At 36.7% G+C, this 24,394-nt stretch overlaps 1 protein-coding gene across 1 annotated transcript in view; it reads left to right on the top strand.

The window, feature by feature from the left end:
* The window catches only part of Gpc3 (glypican 3), a 391,686-nt gene that overhangs the window by 319,462 nt on the left and 47,830 nt on the right, over positions 1-24,394 (top strand). Inside the window, exon 7 of the mRNA XM_077106976.1 lies at positions 21,852-22,011. Within this exon, the coding sequence (XP_076963091.1) occupies positions 21,852-22,011 (160 nt within the window). The remainder of the gene's footprint in view (positions 1-21,851; positions 22,012-24,394) is intronic.

Raw genomic sequence — 24,394 nt, 5'->3', positions numbered from 1 at the left:
GAACTTCTAGATTGCCTTACATACTCAGTGTGTGCACATGCATACACCCCTCCATACACACACACACACACACACACACACACACACACACTCATAACCCTTTGCTAGATGGTATGCTTCACCTGGGTTGGCAAATGTGATTAGTATTACTGGGACATACAAGGGAAATATATAATATAGTACCTTTCCTAAAAGCTTGAGGGTTATGGGACAGTACAGATTCACACAGAACAGTTCAAAATGAATATAAAGCAGGACCTAAACAACTACTAAATGGGGCACAAGAATAATAAATATTGTGAGAAGAAAAGAGATCTGTAGAGTACTGTAGTCAAAGTAACTAAAAAATACTCAGTAGTCTATCCATCAATCGTCATTGACTTCTCTGTTTGTTCATCCATTCCATCATCATGTGTCTCAAACTTTTTAAATTACATAATATATGTTCATTAACAAAATCTGGAAATTAATAAGCAAAAATAAATCAATTCACCCATAATTCTAAGATAACCATTGTTTACATACATATTTATTGTATATTATATTGCTTTTAAAATAGTAAATGTACTTGTTCATAAAAGACACAAAAGCTCTACCCTGAAAAGCAGTCATTATCATACATTTGCCTTTGCAAATCCCAAAGTGTTTTTCCACAGAACTTTTTTTTAATTGCTCTTCCAGCAAGCATGTGAAAAATATTCAGTATCATTAATCACTAAGGAAATGCAAATTAAAGCACTGTGAGATATGACCTCACACCCATTAGGACAGCTACTATTTTTAAAACCCCAGAATATAACAAGTGTTGAAGAAAATATGGAAAAATTAGAATTCTTGTGCTGTATTGGTGGGAATGTAAAATGTTGCAGCTACTGTGAAAAATTATCTAGCAGTTCCTCAAAACATTAGAAATAAGGCTGGGGTGTATTTCAGTGGTAGAGCCCTTGACTAACATCACAAAGCCCTGGGTTCAATCCCTAGCACTACAAAATAAAAATAAAAATACCGTATGATCCAGGAATCCCACTTCTGGTAATATATTCAAAAGAATCAAAGGCAAGGTCTTCAAGAGATTTTTCCATACTCATATTCATAGGAGTATTATTCATAATACCTAAAAAGAAAGAAGCAACAAGCCCCGTGTCCATCAACAGATGGATAAGCAAAATGTGGTGTACCCATAAAATGGAAGATTATGCATCTTTTAAAATCCTGTCACATGCTCTGAAATGAATGAACCTTGAAGACATTATGCTAAGTTAAATAAGTCCATTATACAAGAACAAATACTCTGTGTCCACTTACATAAGACATCTAGAATACTCAAACTCATAGAAACAGAAAGTGAGCTGGTGATTGCCAGGGACTGTGGGGAGAAGGAAACGGAGAGTTGTTCAATGGGTACGGGGTTTTAGTTTTGCAGATGAAAAAGTTCCAGAGTTTGGGCTGGGGTTGTGGCTCAGTGGTAGAGTGCTTGCCTAGTATGTGTGAGGCACTGGGTTTGATTCTCAGCATCACATAAAAATAAATAAATAAAATAAAATAAACAAAATAAAGGTATTGTGTCCATCTACAACTAAAAAAAAGTTCTAGAGTTTGCTTACACAACAATGTCAATATAATTAATTCTACTGAACTCTACACTTAAAAATGGTTAAGTATGTGATGTGTATTTTACCACATTTTAAAGATGTTCTATATGCTCAAATAAGAGTGGACTACATTAATTTGGTTTGTTTATAGCAGGACTTCTCAGCACTTCAATAGGCTAATGTTCACTATGACTGTCCAAGAAGAAATATAGTGTAATGCGTTTTCCCAATTTACCTGACCAAGGATCTCTTTTTACCAATATATAATAGGACTTGTGGAGTGTATCTAAGGAATACACTTTAGGAAATATTATTACAAGTATTAGTATTATAAGATCTTACCTCTTCAACAGACACTTGGTTTCAAGGAGATACCTAGGATGACCAGTGTTTATCCCAAAGGTATGTGTCTCTAAAGATAGAATGTCAAGCCTTACAAGTACCTAAGAAGACAAGGTTTGGGTCACAGGGCCACCTAGCACCTCTCAGATCTTTGCTTGTGAACTGCCAACTCTTCTGCCTGTTTGCAAGGTCAATTCACCATTTTGGCAAGAGAGGTTGCCATCAAATTTAGAAGTTCTTCACTATCTGGTTATAGAGTTTCATGATTTCATTAAGGCATCCAGTCATTCCAGTAAAGATAGCATGCATTTCCAAGCAAGAACTTTAATGCTGTACTGGAAAATTCAAGACGGTCAGAATTCAGGTCAAGGGAAAGATAATTCTCTGGGTTGAATGTCTTCATGTGTAATTCAAAACGAGAGTTTGCTAGTAGGTTTATATGTAGTGTCGTTGAGTTAAAGGAGGATGTCATGGTTAAAAGCCAAGAATTTCCTCTAGGAGCAGGTGAAAAAACAGCTGACATTTCCGATTGTTTTTCTAAGTGTTTAAAATTACTTTTCCAGACCCGAGGCCTGTAAGCATTTTATTAACTTTGATTAGCAATTATTCCTTACTGCGTTGAACCTAAAATTAGGGTCAGATTCTTTTACACTATCTCCTCCCCCCCAAAAAAAGACCAAATAACTTTTTCACGACAGAAATTATTCCAAAATAATTTCCCTTTTCCTCTTCTTAACTATCCCAAAGATCATTGACTGTCAGAGCTGGGGAAAACTGAGCACCTTAAGGGGAAACCAAGGCTCAGAGAAACAAAGAGATTTCCCCCAAGAGCTACAGATTGGCAAGAGCCAAGAACACCTGAATTTTTGTCTAGTGCCTTTGTAACACACTGTGCTACCTCATTAGAAGATGATCCATAAGGGCCAAATATATCTCTGACTCTAGGTCAAATTAGTTTGTAATTTATTGGACAAGAAAATACAGGGGTTTTATTTGAATGCCAGAATGTGATTTCTTATAGGTAATATAATTTGTAGGTTGAACATGAAATTTAAAACCTGAAATAAATCAGTGTTCACAGCATGTAGGAATGTACTGTTGTGTAATGTAGCAGTTTGTTTTATGTGTAAACATATAGCAATTAGGTCAAATGTATCCACTGGAATTACTTGGTAACTTTGATTTGTGTGGATGCCCATAGCAAATTCCGAAGGGAATTTTTATCACGAATTGTCTGGCTTTATTGGTATTCTCTGTGATATACCTTATTTGTACATGAAACACAGACTGTGGGGCTAAATTAAAACTAGGAAATAGTTGATTTGATAGAGGAAGTTGGCTAGAGTGTAATAGAGATAAAATGTATGCTGTTTAATAACAAATAGGATACTGGTCATAATAGGATACTGCTAATTAACATATTAGGCTGTATGTATGTAAGGCCACACACCATTAACCAACTTTAAACCCACTAACAATCAAACAATTTTGATGACAGTTCTAAAGTCAACCAGTTTTATTTGGTGGTTCTTTCAGAGATGCTTAACACATGGGCATAGTTAAATTGGGCCATTCTATTTTTGATAGTTGGGAGAAGCCATCATTCGTTCATTGGTTTATGAATGAAAATATTGAAATAGGTTGAGTCTAATTATTTTAGGATAGCTAAACAACAGCCCCCAAATGGAGAAATATAAGTAAGAACAGCAAGAAAAAATAAGGGTGGATTTATTAAGGATAGTCAATACATAAACCATTGACACTAAAATGTCAAGTTGGTTAAGCAATATTTTTCCTTTGTCCTAGACTCCAGGATCCTCATATGATCTACTGATTGTCAAAGAGTACTGCAAACAGGCAGCCTTGGGAGATAGCTCTTTGTAAATGGAATTAATGACTTGGTAAAAGTGGTACTTGTAGTAAATATGGTTCTCCTATCACTGTTGCCCATAGAGACCAGAGAGGCATCCCAGTTTCCCCATAGAGAAGTTTCTCAAAGAAACATTGCTTTTGTGTTATTGGGATGTGTTTAGAGTTTGTATTTTTTCTGGTTTTGCAATAATAAGCCTCTAGACATATATGCTGTCCTAAGATACTTGTGGAATGAAAAATATAAACCTTTGAATAACCTAACCAGGTTTAGAGGTAGATATTTGTTGAATTTGTACTTATCCGATAGAAAGCCAAAAAATGCTAGTTTAGAGAAAGAGTGTAGTTGTGTCCCAAAAGTACTGGTTGATAATATTTCTTTTTTTAAATATTTTTTAGTTGTTGATAGAGCTTTATTTTATTTATTTATTTGTGGTGCTGGGAATCAAACCCAGTGTCTCACACATGCCAGGCAAGTACTCTACCACTGAGCCCCCAGCCCCAGCCCCTGATAATATTTCTTTTATAAGATGAAGGTGAAAATATGATAGAAATTTCAGAAATATAACAGCCTCATATGCCAAATTTCTAAATATATATCCAGAGAGTCATTTATACAGTCCATATTATTATTAATAGTAGCAATGAATTTAATTCTCCCCCAAACCAAAACTCTCCAATATTTTATTCATGTTTTAGGAATCATTTTTATTTTTCTACCCTCTAAAATTAATAAGAACTATTTACTGAATTATTTTTTCCATTCTTCCACACTGGTTGGTTTTCTTTTTTTTTTTCCCTTTGTGATTAAGATAAAATTATCTTATCTAGCACTTGCTTAGAATACATACAGCTCTGGGTTTAATCCCCAACACCACAGAAATAAGTAAATAAAGATAAATAAAGTCTTTGTCTAATAAGGCTTTGTCTAATAAGGCCAATCAATGTCTGTCCTACCTCCAGTACAGTTTCTATTGACTATTTTTCTCCCATGTTTTCTCTTGATTCCCTTTTAAATATCTCCATTTGTCTGTGGAGAAATAAAATGAGTGCTTATGAAATGGTTTTATATTTGTAGGGCCATTGTATTTATAAAAACCACTGTCTTACAATTTTATACTTTCCAAAATACTTATTTAGGTTTATTACATTTGATTCTAAAGACAGCCCAGTGCTTTTGGCAGGGCAGAAATTGTTTTTATTACTGTTTTACTGATGAGAAAACTGAAGCTCCTATGCCAAGGGTTCTTTCCATGATACCATATGTTTCATGTGTCTCCCTGTTTTTTACACTTAGCCTGCTGCCATTCATAATTCCCCTATGTTGTTTTATGTACAATCTCAGTTTAGTCTCTTTGATTCTTTGTGCTTGATATTGTTCCAGATAGTTACTAAGATAGTTATAAAATTTTGTAAAAGCACTTGGAACATTTTTATTAAATTTTTGATGTAGCAAACTAAGTAGAAGAACAGCCACATTCACCAAAAGCCATAAATATTTAGATTAGCTTCTGGCTCCTAAGAAAATATTTCATATGTGACGAGTTCATTTGTAGTCAGGTGTATTTTACATGCTCTTTTACTTCAGTATTTTTTTTCTTTAAACTTTTGATTTTAAAGGTTCCGAAGCTTTTTCCTTACAATACAAGAATTTAAGTTAAAGTTGGAAAACAGGAGAAGTAGATAACTGCCAATGAACATAAGTGTGTGAATATTCAAAGATATCCCAACCACACCAATGTATCTCTTCCACTAGTGTACCTCAGTCTCTGTAATTCCCATTTTCAGTCGTTTCTTTAGGAGTCATTATTACCAAAAGCCCCAGTAAGAGCACAGTTCACCAAAGGAGAGTCATATCTAAAACCATTATCAGTGATCATTATCAAGGGAATCTATCAGTTTCTCACTGCCTATTGCATACCCAGGCACTATGCTGAATTATTTCCTTAACAATTCAGTGATAGAAGGTAGACGATATCTCCATTCTCTAAGTGTGGAGAGTAATGCTTGGAAATTTTAAATCATGAAGAACAAGTTCCTAAGTGAATTAAAAGTCAGGTTTTGGCAGGGTGGAAGAAATGAAGCATGGAAAAAGTATCCCAGGTAGATGAGTGAATTGGCAAATTTCAGGTATTCTGTGGGTTATTTGAGAAGAGTGGGTACTCTGGGTAAGTACTGGTAGAGAAGACCAACCTTGTCTAGTCAAAGGTACCATTGCTTTGTTATTTACCTCTCAGCTAGACTGAGCAATAAGAAGTGCTATAAGTCACAAGTATGTAGAGGCAAATATGAGAAATAATAGGCTTGTATAATTATTTACCATAGAACTAGAAATTAAAATTTTACAAAGTGATATAATAGTTGAGGGTGCTTCTCTAAAAGCAAGGTAATGTGTCTGAGTGTTTAACCCAAATAAAGAAGCTAGTGCCTAAATGCGTAAAGTGATGAAAATGTTTTCCCAGTTGAATTAATAGAAAATAAATCTTATATCTAGCTGGTATGAGTAGAAATAATAAACAGAAGTCAATATTGGATAGGTTGAAGTAGGGACATGTTTTGATAAAAGGAGAAGAACTTGATTAGCAGCAATGTTAGCCTCCTTCAAACCCCTGTGAACCTCCAGGTTTTTACATTACATGTTATAGAAGTTGAATTTTTACTATTCATTAATTAAGACATCTGTAGAAGAGTGAGTACCTACATATGTGAAACTGTTGGGCACTCTTATTTTTGTTGTGGGTTCTGCTGTTATGGCATAAGGTCTCTCTACTGTCAACTCACAGATGGCAATGCTAGAATTTAGTTTGAACTTGTGGAATCACTACATACAACTTCACTGTATATTTCCTGCTTCTTTCCAGAAACATGAAAGCACAAGATGTCAGCCATCTGAAATATAAACTAGTCCTTAGATATAGTTGCTATTTAAAGATGTATAAATTATAACCATCCCATCAAATCCAATTTTGGGGGCAGCAACATATTTGAAGTTTCAATTTAGTTGAAAACCACCATAACTTAAGAATTTACCATTTGCATTATTAAAGTTGACCAAATACTTCAATGTATATAAGTAAGGAAAATAGGAAACAGAATGGAATTATGTTCAATTGAATGCAAGTGCAATGATTTTAGGACGAATAAGCCTTGCAAAATTGTTTTCAACTGGAATTGCTTGAGAATAGACAGGTAGAGATGAATAGGAGGGGAACAGAGGAATTGCCAATACATTTTGACAGATTGATTATTCCACCTAATCAGGAGTGGATAAGAATTAAAAATGGAAAGTTGTAGGGGTTGGTGGTTTTTGTAGTATCCAAGACTTCCTTCCTGCACTGAACTGGGTGTTTTGTTTTATTTTTGGAAAGATAAACAAAAAAATCTTTGAACTAGTTTTATTCCACTACATTTCCACCACCCCTACTTGAGAAGAATTCCTTGTGAATTCTGTGTTTCTTGAGGGCAGGCTCTGTCAACACACAAATGGGATGCTACATGCCTCTAAGGGCCATGTTGCTCTCTCCTATAGCCTGTGATTTGGCCAGGTTTGGATAAGAATTTAGGAAGGATAACCTCATTCCCTACTTTCCAGACCTAAATACATTTTGCAGCTCTCAAGTTCCCTTGCCTCTTTTTCCTTTACTGGCCCTCAATTGATTCTCCTGTGCTATCTTCAAGAATTAAGAAAAAAATCTAGCATTACTCATAGCACTGGTGGGGTTGAAAAGCTCTACTGTGTATTTTACTGTGTATGGGCTTGCTGTACCCATCTGTAAAATGGGAGTACTGAACAATATGATCTCTCAGGTTGTTTCTATACCCTACTCCTTCTTAATTCCCTTAGTAAGGTGATGAATATAATACTGAGTACTTCTGGGTGTTCAATGCAACTGATATCTACATTTCTTATACTAAACATCATCCTCTGAAAGGTAAGTCTTGTTTCTCACCCATGTACTTTCCTGTTACATCAAGCTAGGCTATCCATTCAAGTTGATTTCTTCAAGGATGAAAATTACTACAGCTGTGTCTGGAATTATGTTGAATGAGCTCAATGTTGAGAATGTGTGTATATTACCTGGTATAGGCTTAAATGTTTTGTGAGAGGAAAGGGGGTGTTTAAACAAGATGTTAATTGAATACAACCACAAGGAATCTCAGGATGGTGGAGAAGCCCATGTTAGAACGGGTCAAGACATTCCTACTTACTGAGCTCAGTGAAGAGAAACAAAAAAGTTAGAACTATATAAATGTGTGTTGTCTATAGCCTATTATAAGTTGTCCTTTTTCCCTCCCACACTAACATTCTCCTATTCCTACCATTCTATCACCACTATCATCACCAAATAATTTTTGTGGGATAGGGAAGGAGTCCAGATAGGATAGCCAGCCAATCACTTCAGTCCCAGGAATAAGCAAAATGTGCACACCCTATCCACCAGAGATAGCCATCAGAGGAAAGAATTCACCATAATCTCTTCCAGCATATACCTACCTACCCAAAATACTATAGGATTAAGCTCTGCCCAATGCTGAGCACAAATTAGCTGGACTTGGTTATATGATGCTCTTCCCAGACCCTGTGGTTAAATTCTAATAAGCTTCTTAGGAAAAGCATGAGGCATGTCTGAGGAATGGATTCCTAGGCAGATCCAATGGGAGAAATGGTTAAGGAGGCCCAGAATTCCAAAGAAGAAATGATGAAAAAGACTCAGAGGGGAGTGAAAATGTTTGTCTTTGTACTAAGCTCCAATTCCATTTATTTCAAAAAATTGAAATCAATCTAAACTATTCTATCACAAGGCAAGGGATAGATAACACTAATTAAGCTTGTGTTTTATGTAGGGGCTAAAAAGTAAGTGTGAATGTTAGTTTAGGCAAATATTAACTAGGATTTTTTTTTGTACCAGGAATTGAACCCAGGGGCACTTAACCATTGAGCCAATCCCAGCCCCTATTTGTATTTTATTAGAGACAGGTCTAACTGAGTTACTTAGGGCCCTGCTAAGTTGCTGAAGCTGGCTTTGAACTCACGACCCTTCTGCCTCAGCCTCTTGAGCTTGTAGGATTCTGGGATTACAAGTGTTCACCACTACACCCAACTAGAAGTTCTTTTGTAAGCTTATACAATCAACTCAGTGGAAGTTTTACTACTAGAAAAAGAAATCTATATGAGTATGTGATAGAATTAACTAAGCTAAAATTGAGAGAATTGTTGCCAATATCAATAATTAGTAGATGGAAAATGGCTGTGAATCTTATTAAAAGATTGATGAATATGGGATTCCAGCATGGTAGTGAATTTATTCTGTGTTAATTGTGTCCTAAACAGTTAGCAAAAGGCAGGGCTCGAATTCCTTTCCTTGTGGAGAATACCAGAGTTCCATTTCCCATCCCTTCATGTACTACTGGACCACACTTTTCAAATCACTCAAGGTACAGGAAAGAAAACAACCCTACAACAAGGGAGTGTTTAATCCTTTGATAGCAGCAGTATGTACAGTCCTCCTGACATTCTTGTTTTGTAGTTATCTTCTGTGATCAAAGTATTAGAAAAACCTACTCATGGTAGATTCAGAAAGAGCCAGTTATTTCAGCATCTTTAATGCTATATTTACCAAACAAAGTGTAATTTTCATATGCATCCCAAATTTTTCATACTTAGAGGAATTATCTGTGCATTTAAGTTAATTTTCACTTAAAAGAAGTGAAGTTAAGCTGGGCACAGTGGCACATACCTGTAATCTCAATGGCTCCGGAGGCTGAGATGGGAGGATCTTGAGTTCACAGCCAGCCTCAGCAATAGCAAGGCACTAAACAACTCTGTCTGTAAATAAAGTACAAAATAGGGCTGGGGATGTGACTCAGTAGTTGAGTGCCCCTGAGTTTAATTCGTGGTACCAAAAAAAAAAAAAGAAAGAAAGTAAAAGAAGTGAAATTCTTTTTAAAAGTGTATATATATATATATATATATATATATACACACACATAAATAAAATAACCACATTCTTTGACTTCTATTTCAGTTTTTCAAGGTATGTGATTAGATATGAATATTGTAATAATTTTACTTGTGTTTCCTGTTTCCTGTGAGAGCCCACTTCTCCCTTAGGACTCTATATCCCAAAATGTAGAAAGAGTTTGAAACTCTCAGACCTCCAAAGAAACTGAAAACTCAGAACATAGTTTTTCATCAAATCTCAGCTCATTTATTTGCACCAGATGCCCCAGGTCTTTTATTGTTCTTTGAAACAATATGATGAAGCCATAATTATCCAAAACATTTAAAAATTTATATTTTTTTCAAATGGTATGCCAGAGTAGGAAAACCTGTTTCCACTAGAAAACCTAGTTATAGATCCTGACCACGACTCCATTTTAAAAGGAAGGAAGCTTTGTCAGGGAAATTAGAGGCATCAAACTAATCCTCAGTGGGCCAGAGGCCTTCTGGAAGAATAGTGAACCATCGTCCCCTAGTCTTTGAGGTTGACTCTTCAAGTCCAATGCCTGATGACATGGCTGCTGCGGTTCACACACAGAGGTTATTTTTAGAGGCAAGAATTCTCATTTCCCAAAAGTATAACCACAAGATGTCTATTTGGAATGAATCACAGTTATGCACTCGGACAATAGTAAGCACTCAGATAATGTCTGTGTAACCTCAGTTCCCTGAGGAAATGTGTAATATGTTGGTATACTCTCACCCTGGGATCCTTGCCCTATGCCACTGGCCCTTATTTTACTAAGACAATTCCTTTGGAAACCAAGCAGTGTTGGGGTTTCACAGATGTCTTTGAAGCAGCTTTTTCTTCCAGAAAAATGTTTTTATTTCATCTTGTGATTCTTTCACAATGGTTTCAAACTGATTTGGGGACACAAATGTCAGCAATCTTCAATAAAGGGGAGAGCTGGGATCAGAAGCCTTCAGAGGAAAGCTGGGTTTGGTGGCCTCCAAGAGTACCTTTCTGTGTTTTACACATTGCTGCCACACCTGGCCAATCAGCCTGATCTGGCTAGCTTCTTGGGGCTAGGCCAATCTTATATCCAGACTTATAACTGCAACTTTGTGGGAACCCAGAATTAACACATATGTAGACCAACTTAGAAAAGAGAATACTTAGCTTGGGGTTTGGAAGAGGCTTACTGTGTGGCCCTGAGAAACTCATACAACCACTTAATGCTTTGGTTGGCCATATCCCTTTGGGTTAGTTGGTTCATTCGTTTGAAAAGACCACATCAGAGTCGAAGAGACAGAGGCTGGGAGAAATCAAAAGTTGATGGGTAACTTCTCATTTAATTTGTTAATCCATTGGTTCATTTCATTTCTTTCAGTTGCCATTCATGTCCTGAGCACCTACTATGTGTCAGGCACTCTGCTAGTCCCAGGGCCCCACCATTTCCAAGTTAGTGCTAGAATATAAAATCCTTTTCTGTCCACATTCCAACTCTAACAAACTTTACTGTGGCTACTCTTTTATAATTTTTCAGGCTAAAATTGGGCACATTGCCTCACATCTTTCCCAATTCCAGTTTCCTCAGTTTTTAAAATAAGGCTAATAATGCCTGCCCTGTTATCTAACGGAGGTCCTAGTGGAGCAACTGAGAGAACAGATAAGGAAGTGCTTTTTTTAAAAAGTATATTTTATTTTTTTAGTTGTACTTGGACACAATACCTTTATTTTTATTTATTTATTTTTATGTGGTGCTGAGAATCGAACCCAGTGCCTTACATGTGCTAGGCAAGCATTCCACCACTGAGCCACAACCACAGCCTACAGAAGTGCTTTTAATCATTAATATAATAATTTCTAATAGTAATGACACAATAACCAAGACTTTTTATTTTTATTTTTTGGTACTGAGGATTGAAGCCAGGGGTGATTAAACACTGAGTTATATCCCTAGCCCCTTTTTTATATTTCATTTAGAGACAGAGTTTCACCGAGTTGCTTAGGGTCTCACTAAGTTGCTGAGGCTGGCTTTGAACTTGTGATCCGCCTGCCTCAGCCTCCTGAGCTGCTGGGATTACAGGCACACATCACTGCTCCTGGCTAACCAAGACTTGTTAAGGGCTTACAATGTTCCTACCCCAGTCTGTATAATTGAAGGTTAACCTATGCCAAAAATTCAAATTTTATACTGTTTGGAGATTTCATATTTCATAGACACATAGTTTTTAATATGTAATATTGATATTGTTTGACTACTGTGTTCCAGATACCAATAGGCTCAGTACTTTCCATGAATTCCTTCATTTAATCCCCACAATCACACATTATGGGGGATAGGGGAGGTGTACTTGTACTCATCTTTTAGATAAGAAACATGAAGCTCAGAGAAGTTAAAGAATAATTTGTTTACAGTAACAACAGTGGTAAATGATAGATTCTCCATTTGAATCCAAATTTTCTGACTCCAGAGTATGACCTTTAACCACCATGCTCTGTGAAAACAATAAAACTCGGAACAGTTCCAAATTAAAGGTTGAGTATCCCTAATCTGAAAATCCAAAATGCTTCAAAATCTAAAACTTTTCAAGAGCCAGTATGAGAACACAAGTGGAAATCTCAATGTGAAACTTTGCTTCATGAACAAAATTATTTAAAATACTTTACAAAATTACCTTCAGGATATGTATATAAGGCATATATGATACATAAATGAAATTTGTATTTAGACTTGGGTCATATCCCCAAGATGTCTCATTATGTATATGTGAATATTCCAAAACCTGAAAAACTCTGAAATCTGAAACGCATCTGGTCTTAAGCATTTCTGATAAGGGACAATCAACCTGAATTCTTAATATTATTGGAAAATTTCTACATTGAGGTAGTGTACAAATCCTTAAAACTCCAGACAACCATTTCTATCACTAGGGATGGAGTGTCACAGGTGTCTTAAATTCTATCTAAATTCTATTAAATTCTATTCTAAATTGGTTTATTTCACAACCTGTTTGTTTTACTAGTCAGACATTTATTTCATTGGGATACTTATTTTCATAAGTTTTAGCAGCACATTCACAACACAAAGGATGTTTTGGGGAAACTGCTAGTGCTAGAGAAAGCAGGTCCTATGGATAAGAGATGAATGCGGAAGCAAGGACCAGGCAAAAAGCATGTGTGGGTGCAGGGGGCCTTTCTGATACCATCTGGAAGCGCAGCCTCCAGCAGAACTCTTTGCTCCTTGTGACTAAACATCTGTGTGCAGTCTTGGTGCACAGATCCTTATCTTACTGGGAGCATCCAAAAACATTTTCTCAGATTCTTAGGAAGATTCCATGCAGAGTCAGTCTCTCTCTCTCTCTCTCTCTCTCTCTCTCTCTCTCTCTCTCTCTCTCCTGCCTCAGTGTGTGGCCAAGGAGTGATATTTATTTGGCCTTACAAGGCATTCAGCAGTGGCTACTCCTCCTCCTCCTCTTCCTCCTCCTCCTCCTCTTCTTCCTCCTAAAGATCATCATAATTATCCTAAGCAACAGTTAACATGTCTGAGAACTTATTACCTTGCCAGGCAATGCACTAAGCACAATACATGCATTATTATATTTATTTATTCATTCATGCATTTAATGAATATTTACTGAACATTGCCTCACTTTGTACTAAACAGCATGCTAGACACTGGTAATCAAAACAGACCACTATTCCTTCTGTTAGTCTAGTGGAGATGCTACCAGGAAATATATAATTAATCACAAACTGTAGAAACTTCTACGAAGAAAGGGTCCAGGGGACTATGAAAGGTGGGTGGTGGTATTTAATTTAATACTTCAACAACTATACGAACTTAATAAATAATATTATTCTCTATTTTACAGGTGAGGAAACTGAAGCTCAGAGAGGCTATGCAACTTGCCTAAAGTCACACAGCTAGTAATTAGGTGGAGTAGGGATTTAAATCCATGCTGGTCAGATTCCAAAGCTCACACTTTTAACTGCTACACATTATTGCGTCCCCAATGGGTTAAGTGCATACATAGCCATTAATTCTAGCCCCATACATTGGGATCTGGCTTCATCTCAAATGCGTGGAGTTGCAATTGTTTCCAATTAGTTGTGGCTGTGGTTTGGTGCATTTGTTCAAAGGACGTGCGCATGCAAAGCAGAGGTCACGTGCTAGGCCTTGTGGATGTGCACAATGTATAAATAAATAATAATGGCATTCCAAAAAGGCCGGGATTCATTGGAGTCACCACATTTGTTTCCCATTAGCTTATGCTACTCAAATACAAACAGTAAAGCATGTGTTTACATTGCTGCGGATACGGAAAGCCAGGCCCCCAAAGCATTCCTCACAGGTTGTATAAAGCCGAGCGTCCAAATAGTTCAACATCAGCTCTGTAAGCCTAGCTTAATAGCTTTAAAATGTAACCTGGATTCCACATATTAAAAAATGCCTAGAGAAGGCATGTGAGTAGCCAAAAGAGACAAAACTAGCTAAATCTTCAAAATATGTACCAAGTCCCATATTTTCAGTATCTATTTTGTTACTTAGCCTTTATTTTTTAAAATGCTAAAGAGCTTAAAGTCAAAAAAACTCTTAGCTGTGTAACAGCAGTAATGGAATTTTTCATTCTATCCTAACCAGCTGTCTGGAACTTTTCAAAACAAACCTGTTCCTGATGAGATAGTTTGGTTACTTAAGACACAGTTGAGGGCAAGACTGGGGAAAACAAGCAGGAGGTATCCACTGTCGTTAAGTGTCTGGTCCTGAACTCCCCCTCCTGACCCTCCCTCCAGAAAATGAAAGGCTTTCCCCTCATCATCTGAGAAAATGGAATTAAATTGAAAGTTATCTGAAGTCAAGGCAGTCAAAACCAGTAAAAATGGGAGATGAAGCTACTATTCATTAATGTCTTTACCTAAGTCATATTTTTCTTGAAGAATTCTAGGCTTGATGATAGAAGACATCATCATCATTATAATAATAATAATAATAATTATTATTATTATTATTATTGTTATTATTTTGGTACCAGAGATTGAACCCAGGGAAGTTTTACTACTGACCCATATCCCCAGACCTTTTTTTTAATGCTTTATTTACAGACAGGATTTCACTAAGTTGCTTAGGGCCTCACTAACTAGCTGAGGCTGGTTTTGAACTTGAGATCCCTGACTCACCTCCCAAGTTGCTGAGATTACAGGTATGAGCCTCTACACCTGGCTAGAAGACATTATTTTAAATGAATCTTTATCACTCACTCAGTGACTTCATCATGTCCCCTCTCTGAGATTTGGTGCCCAACCCCCCATATTTGGGAAATGGGATGGCAGTCTTCCGGTTACACAAATTGGGGGAGAGGGTTTGTAGACTGTGTGAGTGAGCATATGTTCAACACTGGAACAGTGTGAAGTTCATAAGGCCCATATCTTTGCAATCAGGATAATAACAAGAGCTGCATTATTTATACCATATAGATAGATCAAGAGTTGCTGCTTTCACTGTCCTAATTTCAGCATATTTTATCTCCCTGAGAACAAGTATGTGCTTTGATCTTTGTTCTCTTGTTCAACAGGCACAAAAGACCTTCGGCCAAATTGCCTTGTCTGAGGCTGCATTGCCCTTTTGTTATCTTGCTTATGGTTTTAAGAATGTAAAACTGCTATATTCTAGAAAGCCCTTTTCTCTTACACTTTGGTTCTAATTTTCTCACGTAATTATTCCAGGCTTTTTGTTCCCTTTCATCACACAACCCTGAGTACCTGTTCCTAGGCTGACTTGAAATGTTTCCCTTTCTAATCAAATGAAGCTAGTCACCTTTATACAAAGGTATTTTCATGAACTACAAAGATGAAAGGTCATGATGGCCATACCTAAGTAAAAAGGAAATCATCAGATTGCATTGACTTTGTTTTTAAAAAGAATGGTTTGAAAAGCATGTCATAAGGATTCCAGCACATCTGGTACTAAGATGATTTGTGACCAAAGATGGTTCCAGAGGGCTCCTCCAAAGCAGTGTTAACACTGGAGAAGCCTTTCTTAAAGTGTTGTCTGTAGTTCAACTTGCAGTAAGATGGGAGGGCAGGTCTCGGAAAAAAATGGAGCAGACCTACTAAATCCAAAGCTCTGGGAGGAGGGTCAGGAAGCCTATTATTTTATTTTGTTTTATTTTATTTATTTCTGGGTGTTGGAAATCAAACCTAGGTGCTTGCTCATGCTAAGCATATGGTCTAACACTCAGCTACAACCCTGGCTCAAGGAGCCTCATTTTAAAATAGCATTCTAGGTAATTCTTAGGGAAATTGTGACTCATTCCATGGTGGCAAATAAGTACAATATGTATATACCTTTTGCCCTAGTAATCTTACTTAGGAAATTATCCAAAATATGAATTTATGTGACTGTTCCTAATGAGCACATCTTTGATTATAAGCAAAAGAAATGTAAATGTTCAATATTTTTAAAAGGTTAGGTGATTTTTTTTTATAAATCCCTTAATAACTAGATGCTTTATCACATATAAAATATTGTGTTTATCACATTTACTCATTACAATTCTGTGAGGCAGAAATTGTTTCTCTCATTTTACAGTTGAGAACCCTGAGCTTTAGAAAGATTAAGCTGTTTGTCTGAAAACACAAATTCATTTAAGTGGAAAACCAGGATTTTTATGTTTTTATTAGTGCACTATAATTATACATAAGTCTAGGAGTCTGTCTGATTCCAAAATCCAAGTTCAACTATGGAAAAATAAGCAATTTTTCAAATATTTATTTTTAGTTTAGGTAGATACAGTATCTTTATTTTATTTTTATGTGGTGCAGAGGATTGAACCCAGTGCCTCACAGGTGCTAGGCAAGCACTCTACCACTTGAGGCCCAACCCCAGGCCCCCCAAAAAGCAATTTTTAAAACCACACATACATTATATATTAGAATTTGAAATTGGATTTTCCCCCTTTATTTCTCCTTCATTCTACTTTTCTATATTATATGTTGTATTAGTCAGCTCTCTGTCACTATAACAAAACACCCGAGGTAATCAACTCATGAGGAGGAAGGATTTATTTTGGTTCATGGTGTTAGAGATTTCTGTTTGTGTTTAGTTGACCTCATTTCCTTTTGGGTCTGTGGTTAGGCAGAACATCATGGTGGGGAGCAAAGAAAAGGGGGCCAGGGTCCCAGTACCACCTTCAAGGCCATATTGTCAGTAACCTAATTCCCTTTCATGATTCTCCACCTACTAAATATACTACCACTTCCTACAGGGCCATCTGCTTGGGACCAAGCCTTCAACATGCAAGCCTTTGGGGGAACACTTAAGATCCAAACCATTACTTTATTTATTATTTTATTATTTTAGAATCTAATATTTAAAATATTAGATTCTAAAATAGACATTGATTGCATGTTTGGGCAACTATGATTTCAATGGCTAAAACAGAGCTGTACAGATAGTCATGACTTCAGAAAAACACTGGATTTTGAACAGCCTTGCATACCCCTGCTATATGGAGAGTGATACATGGCAGATATGTCAGGTTTAGAAGATGGTAGTGGGGAGAGCAGAGTAAAATAATCAGACCTGTGTTTTAATAAGATACTTGACATTGATAATCATTATTCTGAGTCTTGGCTTTTAAAAAGCTAACAGGATACTGTCCTTTGAAAATGGCAAACAGTTAATCAAAACCATTAGGCCCCTTAAGTTACCTGTTTTTGTGTGCAAAGCCCTCATAATTTTCTTTTTATAAAGTGAGAGTTCAGTCTGAAAGACATTGTAAAGAGAGAGAGGGAACAAAAAGGTTAATATTGTAAATTCTAATTAGCTGATTTGATTTCTGGGCCAAATTCCAGGCTGCACTAAATCTGCAGTTCTTACTGTCAATTCCTCCTCTCTGACCCATTACCTTTCTTTCAACACTGTGGAACTTCACTCTCTTTAAGATTTTTGCATTAACAATAACTTTCTAGATTTGGATTTGGTTTGTTAATGTGTGAGGGTTAGACTCATCAGCATCATCAGCAGCTGTCTGTGTAAAATTGTTTAAAAGTATATTATAATCCTTCTTCAATGCTGGAGTTGTCTCCAAAGTGGGAGTAATTTAAGACCTAAGGAAGGAACCTCACTGGCAAAGTTTTAAAGGTTTTTTTTTTTTTTTTTTTTAATTGCACTTTGTTTTAAACTGAGCTACCAGAGAATACTGGAGGCATTGTACTGAGGTTGGAAAATGGCCTCTCAAAGATTAGCTACAGGCCTTAGCCAGGGTCGTCTAAAAGGGTTTAGCTATTCATCCACAAGTTCTTCTATAATTAATCTGGTGTTTGGCTTTCTCTTTTTTTCATGAGATTGTGGAAGTAGCTTTTAAAGAATTTAAGATGCCATGCCAGTTCATCTTGCCTCTCACTTCAGTAATACAAATTTCTTGAGTGCTTAGTATGTTCTAGACACTGCCTCAGATGCTGTGAGATTGAAACATACGGATGATGCAGTTCCTGGCCAGCTCACAGTCTGGTGGTAGAGAAGTTGTATGTACAAATAAGTAAGACCAGTTTATATATAGAAAGTGACACTTAGGTGCTAGAGATGAAAAGAGAAGTGGTGGGAGAAAAAGAGGGAGAACTGAAATGCTCATCTGCCAGGAAGACTTCATTAAGGACATGACATTTAAGGATATGACACTTGAACTTGGCTGGAAAGGATGAAAGGCTTTCAATAGGTGGAAATGAAAAACAGCTCATAGTATGTGCTCAGGTAATGTTTACTGGATATATGAATGCAAGGGTCCAATGTGAGATGTGCTTGAGAAATAGCAAGTTCACTAATCTATACCAAACCACAAATTCCCCTTCTGTATTCACGTAGTCCATGACATATTTAAAGGATGCATTCTTCAAAATTAACGTAAAATGCTTATGTCAAAAGTAATTTTCCAAAAAGAAGTAATAGTAAGGGAGGAGATTGGGAATTTTTTAAAGCTAAAATGATATTATAGGTAGATTTACAGTTCTCAAAGAATGGTTTAATGAACCCTGGGAGTCCATGAAACTCAGAGATCCAGAAGGTCAAAACTACCCACACAACAATACTAAAAATGCCATTTGTCTTTCTTCCTGGGTTGATGTTTGCACCAGTGGTACAATAGTAAAGACAAGTTCAACTGTTCACACCACTGTATGAGACAAGGCAGTCACATCAAAATATACTACTAAGTTATTAACTTTATCAAACCTCAACCCCTGAGTATAATTTTTAATGTCCTGTGTTATTAAATAGGAAGTGTGCTTAAAGCATTTAGGCTACAAACTGTGTATGTCATTGTACATCTCAAGAAAAAGCACTTGCAAGATTATTTGAGCTGTTAGCTAAACTAGCCTCTTATTTCATTTTGCTAGATAGGATGACTGACAAATTATGGTTATACAAACTTGAGCATTTGCTAGACATTTTCTTGGAAAGGAACAAAGACAGCCTGTCAACTCAAAGAAAATAACTGGTAGTATGTATTGCCAATGATAAAATTCTAGCTTTCAAGAGAAAACTAAAATTTTGAAAACTTGTATCTGCAACCATTATCTTTAGAGTGTCACATACTAAAAGACTTTTCTGATGAGATTGAAGGTGATATTAATGAGTAGGACTTTTTGTCATATTACATAATGAAAGGTATCAGCATTTGGAGGAACTGCTTAGCTCAGTGACCCAATATTTTCCAGATGAACCATGTGTGATGACACAAAATGAGTAAAAGGCTCATTCAAAGTTCAAAACATACTAATGGATTTTAATGTAACAGGACATGAAACATTCATCTACATGGTTTCATATTCCACATTGTGACTACTCGTTAAACTTTGTGTGTGTGAGAGAGACACACACACACACACAAACACACACACACACACACACACACAATTATCTTAAAAGGTCATGCTACCCATTTGTGATAGGATGGATTTTCAGTGAATGTTTCATCCAAAACAATGCATTGCAACAGATGAAATGGAGAAGCAGATCTAATAATTCAGCTCTCTTATATTAAGCGAGACATTAAGGAGATGGCAAAAATGTGAATTCCACTATTCCTATTAATTGTTTCATGACTGGCAAATGTTTTTTTCATTTTTAAAATGGTTCTTTTACTCCATCATGGGTTTATTGTTGTGTTTAAATGAGCAATCAAATAATTTAAAAATTTCTCAGTTATAATTTCTAAGACAGCAAATGTTGATAGATAAAACTTATATAAAAAAATTCCGTGGCCAGTACCGGGATTGTGCCTCAGTGGTAGAGCACTTGCCTAGCATGTGTGAGGATCTGAGTTTTTTTCTCAGCACCACATATAAATAAATAAAATAAAGGTCCACTGCCAACTAATTTTTTTTTTAATTTCTTGAGTTTCTCCATAAAATTATGAAGAAGTCTTGATAGGTTTAGCGTGCGGCTTGGTGGTAAAGTGTGTACTTAGCATGCATGGGGCCCTGGATTTTATCTCCAGCACCAAAACTAAGCTTGAATAAACTAAAGGAGTTCTGAGATCAAAAGGAGTGCGGTGGGGAGGGAAGAATAGAAATACTTTGGATTAGACAAAAGGGAATGAAGGGAAAGGAAGAGAGATGAGAATAGGAAGGACAGTAGAATGAATTGGACATTATTACCCTATGTGCATATGTGAGTACATGACCAGTGTAACTCCACACTGTGTACAACCACAAGAATGGGAAGTTGTACTCCATGTATGTATGATATGTTAAAATGCATTCTACTGTCATGTATAACTAATAAGAACAAAAAAAGGAGCCCTGAAAATCACTAGTATAGCTTATTTTAGCCTATATTGATATGCTAAAAATTTAGATATGTAGGATGAGGGGTAGAGGAGGTCAGAGGGTGTCAGTGGAGAAGCAATAGCCTAGCAGGATAGAGATGGTGCTGAAGTAGGAGATAGTAAGTGGGTTGGCTTCTCCAACACCATTAGAGCTTATTGGTCAGGAAAGTCCTCTTTTGGACTTTTGTTTCATTGGCTAAAAAAGAAGTCACCTGTAGAGTCACATTTCTTTATGATGGGTAGCTTTTTCTGAGTAGGTCTTCATATAACAACTAAATCACAGGTGGAAAACATAAAAGTATACTTCACAGTGACAGCAAGCACAGAGATAATGGAAACCATAGATACCAAGGCATGCCTGTGTAAGCAGCACTTTTCTTCTTTTGCTACCTCTTCCACAATCACAAGAATCGCAGTGTCTGTATATCAAACCCCTTTTGTTGGCTGTCATTTTTAAAATAAGGGATGGGACTGAGATTCTGGACTAGAAATGGATGATGGAGCAGAAGCTGGAGCAGGAGCAGAAGATATTAAAATGAAGTCATTGAGAAAGATGGTGGAGAAAAGTGAAATGGGATCTGACAGCTGGCTTCAGGGACCATTTATGCTGCAGACTGGGTCTTGGCCAGTGGAGAGACTTTTGGGTAGTGAGTGTCCCATAAAATGAGGAAGGCATTATCCATATGACTGAAGAGCCAGACACTGAAGAGGAAAATGAATATGCCACTTAGTGAACAGTGAACACAATACAGTGGAATTTAATTAAAAGCGTCTTCCTACAATCATGGGAGAGGGAGATATTTAAAAGTTTTTGAGTGATCTAAAAGGGTACTGTTGCTCTCTTCATTTAGTGAGAAGCATTTCCAATTTTTATTTAGTGAATGTAGATATGGTCCTGGGTGGTTTCATAGGGATCTTTTCTGATTTTGGTGTCCCCCTAGCCTATCAGGTCTTAAGTTCTCCATCTGTGTGTTCCACCATGGAGACATTTAGGAACTTAGGAACCATAGTCTATAAAGGTCTAATGCAATATATACTCTGGCATGATTTAACTGGAGATAAGGAGTAGAGAATCTTATCAAATGCTATGGAAAGGTCTATAGGTATGAACTCTAAGGAGGATAAACAGCTTATACCTATTTAAGTTTGAAATGATTCTTAAACACTTGTGTGTAATTCATTCCCATTTGAATGCCTCCTGTTAATAATACACTTGTTCTAGACCTACCAGAGAAATATGAAGAAGAGCTACATTTCTGGCTATTTTCTTTCAGCTCCTGAGAACCATGTCTGTGCCCAAAGGAAGAGTTGTGGATCAAAACATTGATGAGGAAGAACTTGAAAGTGGAGACTGTGGCGACGATGAAGATGAGTGCATTGGAAGCTCTGGTGATGGCATGATGAAAGTGAAAAATCAACTCCGCTTCCTTGCAGGTAACCATTTTGTGCTAGCTCAGAGCTGGACTAAAAGGGTGATGCTCAAAAAATAAAAATCAACTGAGTTGGGCCTAGTGACACACACTTGTAATCCCAGATACTCAGGAGGGATGGGGCAGGATGGTCACCTGGACAGCTTTGTAAAAGCCTGCATCAAAATAAAAATTAAGTGGCTTAGCGGTAGACTGCTTGCCTAGCACGTGCAAGGCCCTGGGTTCAATCCTAAGCACCACATAAAAACAAGTAAATAAAGGTATTGTGTCCAACTACAACTAAAAGATAAATATTTTAAAAATAATTTAAAAAATAAATAAATAAAATTAAAGAGGATGTAGGTCAGTGGTAGAATGCTTTCCTCACATGTACAAGGCCCTCGGTTCCATCCCCAATAGCAAAAAAAAAAAAGATCAGACTGCACTCTATATTGTATACTGTCCCTAAATTTCCTGCAACACATAATCCATCAACTCTTCTAGGAAAGACTATATTCTCAAAAAGTAAAATTTTCAGGAAGCCTTATTTTTCACCCATGGTCTCAGGTAAGTTAAATAGGTAACTTCCAGTTTTTCATTATCTAAACTGAACTGACTTCATCAATTGGCTCCATTTCTCAGTGGAGATTTTCTTGGTTCTTCTCAGTTACAAAATGAAATGCAACTTTGAAAGTCTTATGAAAACTAATGATGACTCTCTTGTCTATTTTCTTTTCCCACACACAGTCCAACATAGATAGACAAAGATACCATACTACACAATTATATAAAAACAATACCAATAGAAGATATAACATAAGGCTGCTGGGGTCGAGAAGGCAGAACAACAAAAAACCCCTTCCATTTGAGTTAGGCATCACAGTTTATAAAGTCCTTTCACATAAATAGCTGTTCTTCTATTTTACAGGTTAAAAAAAAAAAAAAAAACTGGAGCTCAGAGAAGGAATGAGATTTCTCTAAATGGAAGAATTAGGAATTTAACTGGGTTCTCTTTCCTCTGCAGAGTACAACCTTCTCCCTGAACCCCTATTGCTCATGTCCTCTGAGACTACATGCTCCTTATCCCCTTGCAGCCTCTTTCCTTCACTAGCTCTTCTTTCTAATCCCACCCTGAAACTGGCCGTCATCCAGAAGTCTCTTCTTAAGCCTCTGGCTTTTCCTTTCCATTATTTATTGTCCCTTATCCATTCTCCATATTTCAACTATTTTGTTATAATTTTAGGTTATTATTTTTATTGGGATAAATAAACAATTAACAAGAAATATACCCTCTGAACAAACTTTTCTTTTCTTTCTTTCTTTTTTTTTTTTTTTTTTTGGTACTGGGGATTGAACCCAGAGACACTTCACCACTGAGTCACATCCCCAGCCTTCTTTTTCTTTTTTTTTTTTTTAAATTTTTGAATTGAGACAGGGTCTCTCTAAATTGCTTAGGGCCTTGCTAAGTTGCTGAGGCTGGCCTTGAACTTGCAATTCTTCTGCCTCAGCCTCCCAAGTCACTGGGATTACAGGCATATGCCACTGAGCAGGGCCCCTCTTGAAAAACTTTTAAGTGTACAGTACAATATTGTTAATTATATCCACATTTTTTCTACAGCAGGTTTCTAGAACTTTTTCATCTCGTGCAACTAAAACTCTATACCCAATGAACAGCACTAATGCATTCCCCCAGCCTGTCAATTACTGTTTTAATTTCAGTTTCTATGAATTTGATGGCTTTAGGTACCTCATGTAAAGTGGAATCATGCAGTATTTGTTTTTGATTATTGGCTTATTTCATTTAATATAACATCTTCATGCTTTCTTCATGTATAACATGGCAGGATTTCCTTCAATTTTTAAGGCTGGATATTATTCCATTGTATGTATATACCGTAGTTTCATCCATTTATCCATCAGTGGACATTTAGAGAAAAATGCTAAACCTACATTTTCCCACCTCTTGGCTATTTTGGATATTGTTACATTGAACTATCTTTAACTATTATACCACTATGGAGATAACTTATAAAATCATTACCTCCAGTCTCAACTGTTCTCCTGAGCTATGATCCCACATGTGTAGCTGCTTATTAATCAGTTCTATCTGCCTTCACCACCATCATCCCCAACTGGGTGTGTCAGAAGTCAGATTTGCCAACTGACCATCTCAAACTGGTTCTCCCTTAATGCCCTTATTTTTCTAGTGCTACCATCATTCCCTCAGTCATTGGGGCTTAAACTTAAAGCTATCTTTGATTCTTTCTTCTCCCTTGCCTCTCATATGCAAGTGGGCTCCAAATCCCTGTTGATTCTTTGTCTTTTTTTCCTGCTTCTATTACTGCTTCCCTTCCATCCCCTCCTCCAGCTCTCCTGCATATGCTATTGCAATCACATCCTAAGTGGTC

Source organism: Callospermophilus lateralis, chromosome X (assembly GCF_048772815.1).
Source record: "Callospermophilus lateralis isolate mCalLat2 chromosome X, mCalLat2.hap1, whole genome shotgun sequence".
Lineage (NCBI taxonomy): Eukaryota > Metazoa > Chordata > Mammalia > Rodentia > Sciuridae > Callospermophilus > Callospermophilus lateralis.
Note: the sequence above shows the minus strand (reverse complement) of the source record. Positions and strands in the feature narration are given on the sequence as shown.